The sequence below is a fragment of the Chenopodium album genome, chromosome 23 (assembly GCF_948465745.1).
Source record: "Chenopodium album chromosome 23, dcCheAlbu1.1, whole genome shotgun sequence".
In the NCBI taxonomy this organism is placed as follows: Eukaryota; Viridiplantae; Streptophyta; class Magnoliopsida; order Caryophyllales; family Amaranthaceae; genus Chenopodium; species Chenopodium album.
In genome coordinates, this window is record NC_137856.1 from 20,695,557 (window position 1) to 20,711,615 (window position 16,059).

The following is a 16,059-nucleotide window of genomic DNA, read 5'->3' on the forward strand; positions in this document are numbered from 1 at the left end:
CATTTTATAACTCTTTTCTTTAGTTTTCTTTAGTTTTACTCTTTATTTCTTCATTTTGTTCTTTTCGTATTTAGTTTCTTTATTTTGTGCATTTTCTCGTTTATTTGTTGTTTTTTCTCTATTATTTGCTTCTTTTATTTTGTTTGTAGGTTATGATCGATTGTCCAAGGATTCCCGAGCTTTCCTTCAACGGTTATCATTGCTTTTGATGCCTTGTGCTAGTGCATTGAGTTTCAAGTCAAGAGGGACTCGAAGAGCAAGCTTCAACACCGGTGCACACAAGAGGTGTGGACACCATTCATGCCTTGTGCCCACCAAAAATGCCAAAAACTTGCTGCCTACTTCGTTCCCCATTACCATCACCAAAGGTGTGTGCACCGGATGAGCTAGGACGAAGAAAGGAGGGGAGCTTACCCACATAGGTGCGGGCGCACACAGGGGATGTGCGGCTGCACAGGTGGCGCGTGCGGCTGCACATCAAGCGCGTGCGGGCGCACCCACGTGGGTATGTGCCCGTGCGCCCCTTTCTTTCTCCTACGTGCTACCGCACCGACGTGGGTCTATTTTTGGACGTCATAATCGACTTCTCCCTTGTATATATAGTTATTTCCTTCTATTTTTGACAAGTTTTTTTACATTAGATTTCATTTTTGCTTATTTTTTTATTAGAATTTTAAAGAGAGAAACTCAAGATTGAAGAGAGAGAAACTCATGATGTTTGGTTGATGATTCAAGAATTCTCCATTGTAATTGATCTTTGATCAAGTTTGTAAGGATTTTTCATCTTTGATTTCAATATAAGTTTGGTTTTAGTTGATTTCATTTGTTTTTCATATGATTGTTTGATGTTTAATTGAAGTTTGATTGATTTTTGAATTGATCTTTTGATTTCTAATAGGTTGATGATGATATTGTTGATTAGTGTAGTTTTAATCTTAATTTCTATGGCTAGTGAGTAGTTTACTTGCTAGGGTAATGGTGAAGCATGTATGAGTAATGGATTAGAGTAATTGGGGATAATTAATGGAGTTGATGATGTGATTAAACTTGGTTGATGATTCATGTGCATGTGTGTAATTGATTGAAGCTTGGCCATCTTTGATTGTTGCACTAGATTGCATTGTAAGCTCACATTGATACGGACCATTGATTTGTGACTTGCATTTTCACGATTGAGGTATCTTGTGATGTTTCCTAGTTAGTGTTTAGCGTAGTTGGCGCTAGTTAGACCTCTAGGAGAATAGCTTGATATGCTCTTTTGGATGCATGTTTGATCTTCCCTCACATCGATTGACTTAGTTGGTTTGACCTCCCCAATTGTCCTTCTCTATTGCAATTACATGTGGATCCATTCCCCTAGTGCCTACTACCTTTGATTTCTTACAAGTTCATTTGCATTATTAGCTTTAGCCTTAGTCCTTGCTATAAATCCCGCTCTAGACTTTGGAATAGCTTAGCATTAGGCAATAGACTTTCAATTACCATTCCCTTGGGTTCGACCTCGACTTACTACTATACTCATATAAGGGTTTGTTGAGTTTATAAATATTGTTTGATTGGGTGGGGAAGGTAGCCCAACGACCTACCGTTTCGTCTCCCGTCATGGGGGTTTTTCTTTTTTTTATTTATTTATTTTGCGACACCTTTTGACCGTCGCTACAAGGTATTTTGCGACAGTTTTGTAAATCGTCGTAAATTTGCGACAGTTATATGCTGTCGTAAGCTAAAATCTGCAACAAAATTTAAAACTGTCATTGAAATTAAAATAGCCGTCGTAATTTTTTTTACGACAGTCAAACTGTCGTAAAAATGAAATTTTGCGACAACTCATATAGCGACAAACCCATTACGACAGTTGGCTGTCGTAACTATTTTTAGCGACGGTTTTAATCATTTTTGCGACAGAATTTGGCTGTCGCAAAATTGCTAATTTCTTGTAATGTATTTGCCTTCATTTGCTCACCAATGCTTAAAACTGCACTTTCAGAAGCCACCTGTTTCTCCTTATTACGCTTGGCTTTTGCTTTTTTAACACCATTGGGTCGAGGTAGACCTCCAGACGACAAACCGGTAGAAGGACCATCACCTTCAACTTCATTTCTAGATCTCTTCCCACTGCCACTGCTATCATCTTCGACATCATCACCACAAGCTTGTCTTTCCTCTTTTGACAATCCCCATCACAGTTTAGTCCTAAATTTTGGGTCATTTTGGGATTCTCAGCTTGCACTTTATCATACGCCGCAGACACTTTGCGCCAAAGCACATGCAGTTGCTTTTTGATTTGTACCTGAAATCGCATCTTCACTAAATTTCATGTAATACCCTAAACTTTTCTGTTTTATGTTTTGGGGACGAAACTTATTTTAAGGAGGGTAGATTGTAATACCTGAATATTTTATGATTTAATATATTATATTTTATAAAAAAATAGTTATTTTTATTTATTAAATAACTTTTCTAATCTCATATTCTTAATTTAGAGTTCGGAAAGTTTTAAAACCCTATTTTATTTAAATATGACTCTACAATCATAAACTATATTAAACCCTATAAATATTCTTAACCCTCATAAGATATTATATAAAAAATAAAAAAATAAAATAAAAGGGGAAAGCCGCAGCCGTTTTCCAATTGCCGTGAGATGTGCTAATCAATCCCAAATTTGTTTCTTCTTATAAACTTTTATTTCATTCTCTAATATCCATTATCTTGACTATGGATTTAAATGATGATGACTTATATTGTGAGATCAATATAGAAGCTGCTGCAAATTGCAACGTCAGTTGATCTAACTTTGGCTTGAATATTGTCGTTTCATTGTGTTATGTCGAAGGTAATCATACTGACACACTCGGAGTCGTTTGATAGTATTTTGGTTGTATTGCTTATTATGTGTAATCTCATGAAATTTTGGGATGCTTGTATTATATTTCGTATTATTATGTGTGATATGATTTATTATTTATACTCTGTATTAGTATTATGTGTAAATTTTATAATTGTAATTTGTGTGATCAAGTTTGTATATGAATATGATTGATTATTGGTATTATATGATTTGATTAGATATGGGTATCGTATTACTTTTATTGTTTATGATTTCTTATTTCTAGGGTTTCTTATGTTGTTTCTATAGGGAGTATTGTTTTATCGAGGTTTTAGGATTATTAATGTAGAGTATTATTTTTAGATTGAGATTTGATTATTTTGGGTGCTAGTATTATTGCCCTAATAGGTGGGATATATATGAATCGAATTGTTATATTATTTGGGAACATGTGCCATTGTTGAGATATTGTCTGTTAGTTTGTGTTACGATTATTGATCGATGTATGAGATCAAAAGGTTGAGAATTATATTTTGTTCTTGGTTTGAGGCTCGGCGTTATATACCTTAGTCCTTGGCATGTTGGTAAGAGGATGATAATCATGAGTTAAGAATGAGGTACAATCTTTATTATTTATTTTTCTATGGTCCCCTACAGTGGGAATTGGCCTGTATGTGGTTTGGTGTAAGGTGTTTATCTGGTTATTGAGAGTATTCAAGTTTTTGTACTTGTTGGTTTGTTATTCGAATTACTCACGTTCAAGGCTAGGTATAGAACAAAGAGCATGGCACAATTATGGGATAGATGAGCTGACTGAGTAAAGGATATTATTATTATTTAAGGTTGAGATTGACAAAGGTTATTTTAGAGTATAATGTGTAATGTAGTTTCGAACTACATTGTTTAATTGAGTTGATTTTATTAATTATTATGTTACTCTTTGTATTTTGATAAGTGGTGCTGACGTGGGTATTTGTTTGTTTTGTTGTGCTACTTGTGTTTGCGGCCATGTCTTTTTCTTATGGTGGCCCTGCGACGATCTATTTTGAAATTTGTCCTGAATGGTGAGCAGACAAGATTATTTAAGCAGGTTGATCAAGTGATTGTAGCTAAAGGAGCTCAAGTGGTTGATTAGTTTGTTATAACGAGTTTGTAAAGCTGTATAAATAGCTCACTTAGATTATAAGGTTATATAGTTGGGATTTTGTAAGCCTTAACACTTGACAGGTTGTTGAGTGTGGCGGTAATACCTCCGATTTAGGTGTATGCTTCCGCAATTTTATTTAAAGGTTGTTTATTTTTCCTTTAATTCTTGTTTATTATTAGTTTGTAAATCGGGGTGTTACATTTCATGTTCAAACCAATAAGAGCTTCATCCTCTGCAACCGACCAAATACGACTCGCTCTAGCGAGTTGTTGGGGTTGATTGGCCGGCATTCTTGGAGGAGGTTGGGGGTATTGAGGTGTTTTTGGAACATTTTCTTTAAGCTCCTCCTCGTATTGAGAGTTACTCCCTTGATACGTTGTAGGTGATTGTGGTTCATAGTTAGTGTTTTCAACAGGAATTTGAGGAGGTGTTTGTTGTGAAGTATTTTGTAGAGATGTGTTTCCTAATCTTTGTAGGAAAAGTTGAAATTGAGGATTGGTAAGGAAATCATCCCCTAAATCAGTTAAATGAGCAGAAAATTGAGAGTAGTTGGGGTTGTTGGGATCCATTATAGATGATTACATTTATAAAAAAAAAGTGTTAGCAATATTTGATGAGATATAAAGGTAAATACTAAACAACAATTAGTAGAAATAATAAAAATAATAACAATAATAATAATAGTAATAATAATAATAAAAAAATAATAATAATAATAATTATTATTTTAATAATAATGATACTTTTAATAATAATTTTTTATAAGATTTTAAATATGTATTACAAAGTGATAGATAAGTGAATATAGTAATTTTTTTGTGATTTTTGAAGTATGTGAAAATATATGAAAATGGATGTCTATTTATAGAGAATAAAAAAATATGAACGTTGGTGTAATTTTTTTTTAACGTAAATATGATTTATAACGGTTACAAAAATGTAACCGTTGGTTTAAATCAAACATTTTCTAATTGGTTAGGAGAGGCTGACAGGACTCCTGTTAGCGTGCCATTAGGCCGCGTGACGCGGCCTGTCTACAGCTGAAACTATTTTTTTTTGCTTCGTTCCACCAAAACGACGTGTTTTGGGGAATGTGATGAAGCCACAATTTCCAAAACACGTCGTTTTGGTGTGGGGTTAGCAAAAAAAAAAAAAAAAAAAAACTGAATATCATTTTGGATGTGGGGCCCACCGCATTACTGTTCACCCTTATTTCTCCTCAACATTTGCGCTGATTTCATTCTCCTCATGAGGAGATTATTTTCTTCTCATTGGTGTAGGCTTTTTGTATTTTTTTTCACACTTATTTATTCTCATGTACATTTTTTACCTCATTGGTGTGAATGCTCTTAGTGAACATGTCATAATGCATGACCTGTCATAATGCATGTAATATATAAAGAGAAAAAATGTGTTTTTGGTTAAGAAATTTTGAAAGGACCATTTAACTATTCAAATAATTTATTGTAATTAATAAAATATTTAAATTCACAAGTTTAACATTATAAAATAATTTTCATTTGTTACTGCTTCGTTCCTTTACACAGGTAACCACCTCTTCTCATGGTAGTTAGTGTTTTGGGTGTTTTTGTCCCTCAAGAGATTTACGGCTTGAAAACTGGTTGCACGCAGCCTGTACCTACAAAACAACGGAGACTCCCGGTGGCAGGAGCTCCGCCTCCGACGATCAAGTTAGTACTTGAAGGAGAGTAAGAAAGTGCGGAAATTTAGGTGGGATCTTCTCGGATTCCGAGATTGGGTGTTTTCTGTTGTAAGAGAATGTGGGGTTATAATAAATTGTAATTCCGTATATTTTATGATTTTACAAATTATAACATTAGAGTTGTATACTTTAAATTTTATTTTCTTATCTTATTTGATATTATTTATATCCTTTAACCCTACATTATTATTTTATAATAATAATAAAAAAAGAAGAGCCGTGTATTCTTTCCTTTGGTTGTGCATGAAACAAATCGAACCAAGACTTGTTTTTTTTCTTTTTATTCTCATCATCATATCTAATGTTTAATATGATGATGATAATAATTTATATCATTATGGTGAGATCAATAGAAAAGCTACACAAATTGCAACGTCACTTGATATAATTTGCCTTGAATATTGTCATTCCGTTGTACTTTGTCGAAGGTAATCACACGATCTTCTTGGAGTTGTTTGATTATAAATTATAGTTTGTATCGATTGTATTTCGTATTACTGTGTGTAAATTTTATGATTTATTATTTGTATGATCAAAATTTATATATATGTAACTATTTGTTGTACTGTATAATTTAATTGTCGTATTGATTGATTGTGTTATTTTTCTAGGGTTTTTAATGTTGTTATTATAGGGAGTATTGTTTTATTGAGGTTTTAGGGTTGCTAATGCTGAGTATAATTTTTGGGTTGTGAGTTAATTGAGTTTGAGTATTAGTTTTATTGTCATATAAGAGTTGAGATATATGATGAGTGAACGGAGTTTGAATTGTCAGGTTATTTGGGAACCCGTGCCATTGTTGAGATACAATTTATTAGTTTGTGAATGATTATTTGATCGAGTATGAGATCAAAAGGTTGAGAATGATTATTTTGTTCTTGGTTTGAGGCTCGGCATTATATACTTTGGTCCTTGGCATGTTGGTAAAAGGATGATGATCATGGGTTAAGAATGAGGTACAATCTTTATTATTTATTTTTATATGGTCCCCTACAGTGGGAATTGGCTCGTATGTGGTCTGGTTCAAGGTGTTTTCTGGTTATTGAGAGTATTCAAGTTTTTATACTTGTTGGTTTGTTATTCGAATTACCCATGTCCAAGGCTAGGTATAGAACAACGAGCATGGCACACTTATTGGGTATGATCAGTTATTTGAGTAAAAGGTTCGTACTACTATTCGAGGTTGAGTTGATAAAGGTTATTTTTCAGAGTACAATGTGTAATGTAGTTTTAAACTACATTATTTAATTGAGCTAGTGTTGTCAATCATTCTATTATACTATATATTCTGATATGTGATGATTACTCAGCTTTTTGCTGACGTGTGTGTTGTTTTGTTATCCTATTTGTGTTTGCGGCCATGTCTTTTTCTTATGGTGGCCCTGCGACGATCTATTTTGGAATTTGTCCTTAATGGTGAGCAGTCAAGATTGTTTAAGCAGGTTGATCAAGTGATCGTAGATAAAGGAGCTCAAGTGTTTCGATTAGTATGCTATAACAACTTTGTAAAGTTGTATAAATAGCTCACCTAGTTTTTATTGGGTTGTAATTATTGGGATTTTGTAAGCCTTAACACTTGACAGGTTGTCGAGTGTGGCGATAATACCTCCGATTTAAGTGTATGCTTCCGCAGTTTTATTCAAAGGTTATTTATTTTCCTTTAATTTATTGTTTATTATTAGCTAGTAAATTGGGGGTGTTACAATAAATGATTGAACGCGCCCCCAAATTGGAGGGAATCTCCCTATTTATAGGGTCATTGGGAAACGTGCCTTTAGGTAGGTCACTCTGACCCTACTTTTGGTGGGCTGCGCCGCATTGCGACTTAATGCAAGTCTTAGGTTCCTAGCTTCCTTACCAAAATCAAGATATGTATCATCAATATGTTTCCATTGCTTTGAATCAGCGGGATGTCTAATGTATCATCAACAACTTGATGCAAGTCTTAGGTTCCTAGCTTCCTTACCAAACTCAGGAAATGTATCATTAATATGTTTCCATTGCTTTGAATCAGCGGGATGTCTAATGTAACCATCTATCTTCCTCTCTTGTGCATGCCACACCAATTTTTTTGCATCCTTCTTAATTGAAAAAAGTCGTTTAAACCTCGGTATTATTGGCAGATACCATAACACCTTAGCTGATGGCCACTTCTTGCGATTGAGGTTTGATCCCTCGCGCTTGTAGCGTGATTCACCGGACTTTGGACATGCATCAAGGTTTTCATACTCCTTTCTAAAAAGTACACAATCATTAGGACATGCATCGATCTTGGTGTACTCTAGACCTAAAGGACACAATAGCTTCTTTGCATAGTAAGTAGACTTAGGAATGTCATTCCCTTCAGGAAGCATGTCCGATAAAGCTTCTAACAGTGAATTGAAACTTGTATCGGTCCAACCGTTCTTCGCTTTCAAGTTATATAGCGTTAAAACCCCTAAAAGCTTAAAATACTTTGCACATCCAGGATATAAAGGTGTCTCGGCGGCCTTTGACACATTTTCAAACATACGAGATTATTCATTCACATGATCACCCAAACCATCTATCATCTCAGGAATGCGACCTTCCTCGAAATTTTCATCTGTACCCTTTTCAGCGCTTTCATTAATATAAAAGATAATAAAAAAATAAAAAAAATAGATTGAGTGTGAGTGTAGGAACGGGATAAAGGGGCTTATTTTTCCATTCTTAGTTTTCTTAATCACATTTGACGTGCAGAATGGCAAATTACAAGGGATCTATCGATGCCTCCAAAGGAACCCAGAACGATGTTTATATAAGGAATGAAATGGTCCACGAAGAAAATGTCTATGAGGAAAATAACGAGGAGAAACCCTTAAAAGAGTACGAAGAATGAATGGGTCGACTCGAGAATGTTAGTACGCTGTTAGCTGAACTAGTTCAAGATTCCAGGAAAAAGAAATACACGAATGAGGAAGATAATGCGTCAATGTTTAAAAAGTTTTCATCCCTTAACCCACCATCATATGATGGTAAGCCTGATCCAGTCGAGTTTGAAGACTGGATTAACCGGATAGATCAGTTGTTCGAGACCTTGCAATGTCCTGAAAGGATGAAAGTTGACTTTGCTACATTTTATCTCACTAGTCAAGCAAGTTTATGGTGGAAGGTCAACAAAGAAAAGAAGAATGAGCCTGGATTTAGTTGGACCAAACTCCAAGAGTTGATGCGAGATAGGTTTTATCCATTGTCTTTAAGGAGACAAAAAGAAGATGAATTCCTCCACTTATAACAAGGAACCATGAGTGTGCTGGATTACGCAAACAAATTCATGGAGTTATCAAGGTTTGCACCAGAATTAGTATCTACGGAACAATCTAGGATGAATCGTTTCGAACGAGGTCTCCATTTGAAATATCAGGACAGACTATCATCTCAACGATTTACTTCTTATCAAGATATGGTTGACGTTGCAGTTAATGTGGAAAGGGTTGTATTACTTCGTGAGGCACAAAATGTTGGCTATAAGAGGAGGAATGATAACTAAAACCAAGGAGGAAAAAAGAGGCCAAACCAAAGTCAACAAGAGGGTCATTCTAGTAATAGAGGACAAGGTCAGCAAGGAGGGAACAAAAATCAGAATAATAGATCTCAAGTAGTGTGTGCTAAACGTGGAAGGAGAAGCCTTACTGAGAATGAATGTCGTGTCGGTACCAATACTTGCTACCGATGTGGGAGCCCTGATCATTATATCAAGGATTGTCCTAAGTTTATAACAGTTACACTAATTTCAAAGGGACCTACTCCATCTGGTGCAGATCGGGGAAGGAACAACACCAACACAGGAGGCACAAACCAAAATCTACCTCAACCACCCACAACTGGAAGAGTTTATGTGATGAGACAGGATGAGGCAAACAATGATGACACTGTGATCACTGGTACTTTCTTTATCCATTCTTCACATGCTCATGTTCTCTTTGATTCTGGAGCATCACATTCTTTTATTTCCCTAATATTCGCCAATAGTTTGCAATTGAAACCATATCATGACTTTCTTGGCATGAGTGTTTCCCTCCCTACTGGAGAAACCGTAAAATGTGGAACCATGTATAGAGACTGTCCAATTATCTAAGAGAAAGTCGAATTCCCAGCTAATTTGATAGCTTTTGACCTATCTGAGTTTGACATAATTATGGGTATGGACTGGTTAATTAAGTATGAGGCCAAAATTGATTGTGTTGAGCAGATTTTAACTCTTAAGGCGCCAAATGGAGAAAGGATATCCTATCAAAAGTTTGAAAGAAAACCAAAGATCCAAATAGTCTCCGTTTTGAGAGCTCACTAGATTGATAAGAGGATATGTGGTTATCTTTTTAGTGTGGTTGACTTAAACACTTCTAAATCATCGGTAACTAACATTCCCATAGTTTGTGAGTACCTAGAAGTCTTTCCAGAAGAGATACCTGGCATGCCATCACAAAGAGAATTAGACTTTACCATCGAGTTAATTCCAGGATCGACTCCTATTTCTAAAGCACCATATAGGATGGCACTAACTGAATTACAAGAATTAAAGAAACAATTAGATGAGTTGCTTCAGAAAGGATACATTTGACCAAGTGTGTCACCTTGGGGAGCCCCAGTCTTGTTTGTGAAGAAAAAGGATGGAAGTTTGAGGTTATGTGTCGATTATAGAGAGCTAAACAAGATTACAATCAAGAACAAATACCCTTTACCTTGTATTGATGATTTATTTGACCAACTTCAAGGTGCAAAAGTATTCTTAAAGATTGATTTGAGGTCTAGATATCACCAACTCCGTATTAAATCTGAAGATGTTCCAAAAACTGCCTTTAGAACGCGATATGGTCATTATGAGTTTGTTGTATTGCCATTTGGGTTAACTAATGCACTAGTTGTGTTTATGGATTTGATGAACCGTATTTTTAAACCATACCTCGATAAGTTTATTGTTGTTTTTATTGATGACATTTTGGTGTATTCCAAGAATAATGAGGAACATGAGAAACATTTGAGAATAGTGCTAGATACCTTGATCAAGAATCAGTTATATGCAAAATTATCAAAGTGTGAGTTTTGGCTAAAGGAAATATCATTTTTGGGGCACATTATTTCTGATAAGGGAATATCTGTAGATCTTGAGAAAATAAAGGCAATTGTGGAATGGCCTAGACCAACCAACATTCCTGAAGTATGAAGTTTTATGGGCTTAGCTGGATATTATAGAAGATTTGTTATAGACTTTCCAAGGTTGCATTACCTATAACTCGACTTGTGAGGAAAAATACCAAGTTTATTTGGGATAAAGATTGTGAGTCTGTATTTCATGAACTTAAGAAATGTCACACCACTGCTCCTATTCTCACCCTTCCATCTGGAGCTAAAGGATTTGTTATTTATAGTGATGCCTCTAAGCATGGTTTAGGATGTGTATTGATGCAAAATGATAAAGTCATAACTTATGCTTCTCGCCAGCTCAAAATACATGAACAAAATTACCCCACTCATGATCTTGAACTTGCTGCCGTAATTTTTGCACTCAAAATATGGAGACATTACTTATACGGTGCTTCATGTAAAATTTTCACTAACCATAAAAGCCTCAAGTACATTTTTACCCAAAAGGAGCTGTATATGAGACAACGTAGATGGTTGGAACTCTTAAAAGATTATGATGTAAGTATCCAATACCATCCTGGCAAAGCTAATATTGTTGCTGATGCTTAAGTCGTAAAGCTTGCCTGAGTTCAATCTTACCTTTTTCCCAAGCCAACTATGACGACTTACAAAGGATGGGAATCGAATTTATTCATAAGGATAGGAATGCTTGTCTAAGTACACTAGAGATAAGACCGACATTGATAGATGAAATTAAGGAGGCCCAAAGTAAGGAATCACAATTGGAAAGAATAAAGAATGAGGTACGAAGTGGGAAATCCCCGGGTTCTGTAATTCAGGATGATGGAACATTAAGGTTTCAAGGTAGATTATGTGTTCCCAATGAAGAGATGTTAAAAAAGAAGATTTTAGAGGAAGCTCATAGTTCACCATACTTGATTCACCCTGGAGGAAACAAAATGTACAAGGATTTGAAACAAATGTACTGGTGGAGTAACATGAAGCAAGAAGTGGCAGAATTTGTAGCTAAATGTTTGACGTGTTACATAATTAAGATTGAACATCAAAGACCAGCAGGTTTGTTACAATCGTTGGATGTACCAAAATGGAAATGGGACTCGATATCAATGGATTTTATCATAGGACTACCAAGGTCAACTAAATGAACGAATGCTATTTGGGTCATTGTGGATCGATTAACAAAATCTTTACATTTCTTAGCAATGAAAAATAACTGGAGTCTAGATCAACTTGAAAGGAATGGTGTCCTTCGAACAAGTGTATTACTCTTATAGCGGGTTCAAAATTATTAGAAAGCTAATATATTCAGTAAGGTCAAGTGCTCGGAATGCCTGGGTGGAGGCCGCTTCCGATCAGTAATATTAATATGATTAATATTACAGCTTAATCTTGACTGAACCCTTCGGGTCACACTCAAGCAAATATATGCGAACCAACTCGACGAATTAATTCGGAAGAAATTAATTCGTCGCCTGAGTGTTAAATATTTAGACGTCGGTAATTCGAGCTTAGAGCGTCAAAACCGAGCGTCGGAAGTCGAGTCGAAAAATAGTGAAAGACGAGACTAGAAATAGTAATAAATCAACAAAAGACCAAAATACCCCTAGCATCGGAATGCCCTAGCAAACCGAGTGCTAAGGGCGTATGGCCTAGCATGGTGGCTAGCATGCGCACCAAGCCGAGCCTAGGCTGGCTGGTGTGTGCTAGCGCACCCATGCTAGCATCGCAAAGCAAAGCGCTGCCTAGTGCGTGCTAGCATGCTAGGCACGGCCTTGTGCGCGCATTAGCTAGCAAGCCATGCTGCAACAAGCTGCAGTAGATAGCACGCTAGGCACGCCAGGCTAGCCACAGCTAGCAGCGGCATGGCGAGAGCCATTGCTTGCTAGCAGCGAGGCCAAGGCACAAAGCCACAACAGCCCGCACGAGCATGCTGGGCGTGCTGGGCAGCAGCGCCTAGCAGCCCGCATGCGAGTGCTGGGCCTGCTGGGCTTGCGGTGCTCGTGGCTGCCACGGACAGCAGCACATGGCAGCCCACCTTGGCTGCCTTGGTGCCCAAGGGTGGGTGCCATGTGGCTTGTGGTCCTTGAGTGTGTGTGGTGTGAGGTGGACGGCTAAGGGAGAGGGAGTGGGGAGCAAGTTTGGTCCCCCCCCTCCTCCAAGTGGTCCTCACCTAACCACTCACATGAGCTTGCCACTTGTTAATTTATTACTAGCTTGATTATTTATTTTATTTTAGCTTTAAAATAAAATGGAAAAATCATACTATCCCACATTGATGGGAGAGTAAATGATACTCCCATCATTTCCTATAAATACCCAAGTATGGGCATTGGGAATGATGCTTGAGTGGGAGTTAAAAAGAGCATTCCATAATTTTTGGGAAAACTCTTAAACTCATATAACACTCGGGTTTTGGTCGGACCTTGCTAACCCCAAGGTAGTAGACCTTAAAGTTGTGTTCGCCCTTTTGTGGGTGGATACCGTTGGAGGCGCGACGCTTGACGTGCTCGTAGCTTTCAAGTAAGAGCCCCGGGTTTTTGGGAGAAGCTCGCTTCGAGGGTAAGATTCGTTATCTTTTCTTTGTGATTATTTATTTATGCTTTATGATTTTAATTATTGCGAGTGGTTCCTCGGGTGGGGTTGTTTCCGCGGTGAGTCGGACTCACCAAACCCCAACAGCGGTATCGGAGCCCCGCTCGTTTATTTTTATAATCATGTTTTTTCAAGGTTTATTTTTGGCTTAATTTTCTGGTTTATGTTACTAATTAAATTAGTAGCTCGGTTTTATTTATTTAATCCCGTTTTTAATGTCGAGTTTGGCCCAGAACCCAGATTTTCGCCCAAGACTAGTGAATTTTGGGTGGAAAACGTGTTCTGGAAAGGTTTTTACACCTATGGGGCTGTGATTTTAGCCAAATTCTGACCAGAAATGCCTTTTTCGAGGGGTTTTTCGTTTTTGACGAAAAATTTTAAGTCTTTTCTAACCTTGAAATTAATGGCATAAATTGTTGATTATATGGTTGATAGAGCGAGCCCCGGTTTCTCAAAATGAGAAACGAAAATGGTTAATCAAATGGCAATTGTGTAAATATTGAGGCTTGAAATCCGTGAACAGTTATTTTAAAAAGCCCATGTGCAACTAAGCCAGCTGGCGCTAACAATAGCGGAGTTAACGGTGTTTGAAACGGAAAAAAATGTTCCGTGAGCAATGAACGTTTGTTTTTTACCATGAGAGAGAAAGTGAATTGAGTAACTCTGTCAGAAGAGAGAGGAGAGAGAATAATGGAAAAGGAGCTTGAAATTGAACAATGGAGAAAGCAAACGAAATTCAACATTAACTGCTAGATCGATCGAGAAGGCCAGTATAATTCTGCTATTTACTTGAGGTAATTTATGTCGTACATTTGTGCAAGGGGTGTTTTTAGTTGTTAATAGTTGTTGATAATTGCGAGATTTGATTCCGACGAATTAGCTATTGACCAACTAGTAATCTCGTAGAGAGGAAGTCATTTGAAATTATCCATCCTGATTACTTGGTTTTGGCTTTGCAAAATTATCCGCTGGTATTCTGTATTAAGTTAAATGGTGTAATTGATTGTTTTGTTCTGGACATATTAGCTTTAATCGAATTGTTTAATTGAAATGTTCACCTGAATTGTGTAATTGAATTGTTTAATTGAATTGTTTACCCGAATTCTTTAATTGAATTGTTTACCCGAATTCATTAATTGAATTATCCATGATAAATAGCGCGGAATTCAGCAAATTCAGATTAGCTTGCCTTTATTGTACAATTTGTGATTTCAAATAGGTTACTAGTTGTTATTATGTAAATGTATAATCTCAATGCGGGTTGTGATACAGGTAACTAACTATTAATTATTGACCTTTGTGGTGAGGGGTGTTGGTCTGACTATGCAGATGACATGGATGACATTGATCTTATGCCTCCGATGTCCCCCATCCGCGAAGAACAATCTGTTAAAGTCGTTGAATACCGTTCTCCCATTAATACAGTGCAGACTATAGAGACAGTAGTTTCAACTAATAGGAGTCCTGGTCCTGTTGTTGAATCCACTAAAGTTGGCATGGTTTTTAGAAGATGGGAGGATATAGAGATTTATTACAAAAAGTATGGGGAGCAGGAGGGGTTTGGGGTTACCAGGGTGTAAGGAACGAAATCTAAAGTTACCAATGAGCGTAAGTGCATGACATGGAAGTGTGAGTGTTGGGGTGCCCCTAACATGAGGGCTCAAAGGGAGGCGAAGAAGAGGGCAAAGGCGATGGATGTTGGTGGGTGTGGAGGTAATGTTAATGGAGTCATAGGAGTGCAAGAGCATGCCCAAGGCAAGAGAAAGTCCAAAAAATGTTACTGCCCTGTCAAGATATATGCCGGGGTTAATGAAGATGAGGAGTGGGAGTTAAGGAAGGTTTGTAATGAGCACAATCATGACCAAAAGCCCAGTGATGCAGTCTTAGTTAAAGAATATAGGATGAAGAACTACACCTCAAATGTGAAAAAGACTCTGATTAATTTTTATGAAGAGGGTGTATATGTTTCCAAAATTCGTAATGGTATGTCACATACGAAGGAGGACTTGCCTTCTTTGAAAGATATGGAACATGAGGTTTACAAAGCTAGGAGACTGAAAATGGAGGGTGGTGATGCAACAGCCATGATGGCTTATTTTTACCGGATGCAAGCAGACAATCACAATTTTTTCCATTGTCACCGATTAGACAAACATGGTCGGTTGAAGGATGTGTTATGGGTGGATGCCAGGAGTCGGGCTGCATATGAGTATTTTGGGGATGTAGTATGCTTTGATGCTACCTATTTAACTAATCGATATGAACTTCCATTTGCAAATTTCGTGGGCAGTCCATCCTATTGGGTTGTGCACTAGTTTCATGAGAAGATGCTGAAACATACACATGGGTTTTTCGACAGTGGCTGCTTCCATGGGCAGACCTCCTTTAGCTATTATGACTGATCAAGCAGCATCCATGAGGAAGGTCTTGGTAGAAACAATGCCCAGCTCCAGGCATCGCTGGTGTATATGGCATATTGTCAGGAAGTTTGGTGACAAACTAGGAAAGTGCGACAAGTAAGTGATTGCCTGTTTTGCTGTTTGTATATTATTGGTTGTCACTGTGTGATTGTGGTTGTTTTGCGTATTGTAAACTGATGGTGCTTTTATAATGAAATTATATGTGTCACAATAGGTACAA

At 37.0% G+C, this 16,059-nt stretch overlaps 1 protein-coding gene across 1 annotated transcript; it reads left to right on the forward strand.

Moving 5' to 3' along the window:
- Positions 1 to 15,071: 15,071 nt before the first annotated feature.
- Positions 15,072 to 15,734, forward strand: LOC145607108 (protein FAR-RED ELONGATED HYPOCOTYL 3-like). The gene has a single exon (XM_081662871.1). The coding sequence runs from the start codon at positions 15,072 to 15,074 to the stop codon at positions 15,732 to 15,734; it is 663 nt and encodes a 220-aa protein (XP_081518997.1).
- The last annotated feature ends 325 nt before the right edge of the window (positions 15,735 to 16,059 follow it).

What these genes read in the sequence shown, in the direction of transcription:
- LOC145607108 (XM_081662871.1), top strand. Translation starts at nt 15,072, where the DNA reads ATGAGGGCTCAAAGGGAGGCGAAGAAGAGGGCAAAGGCGATGGATGTT.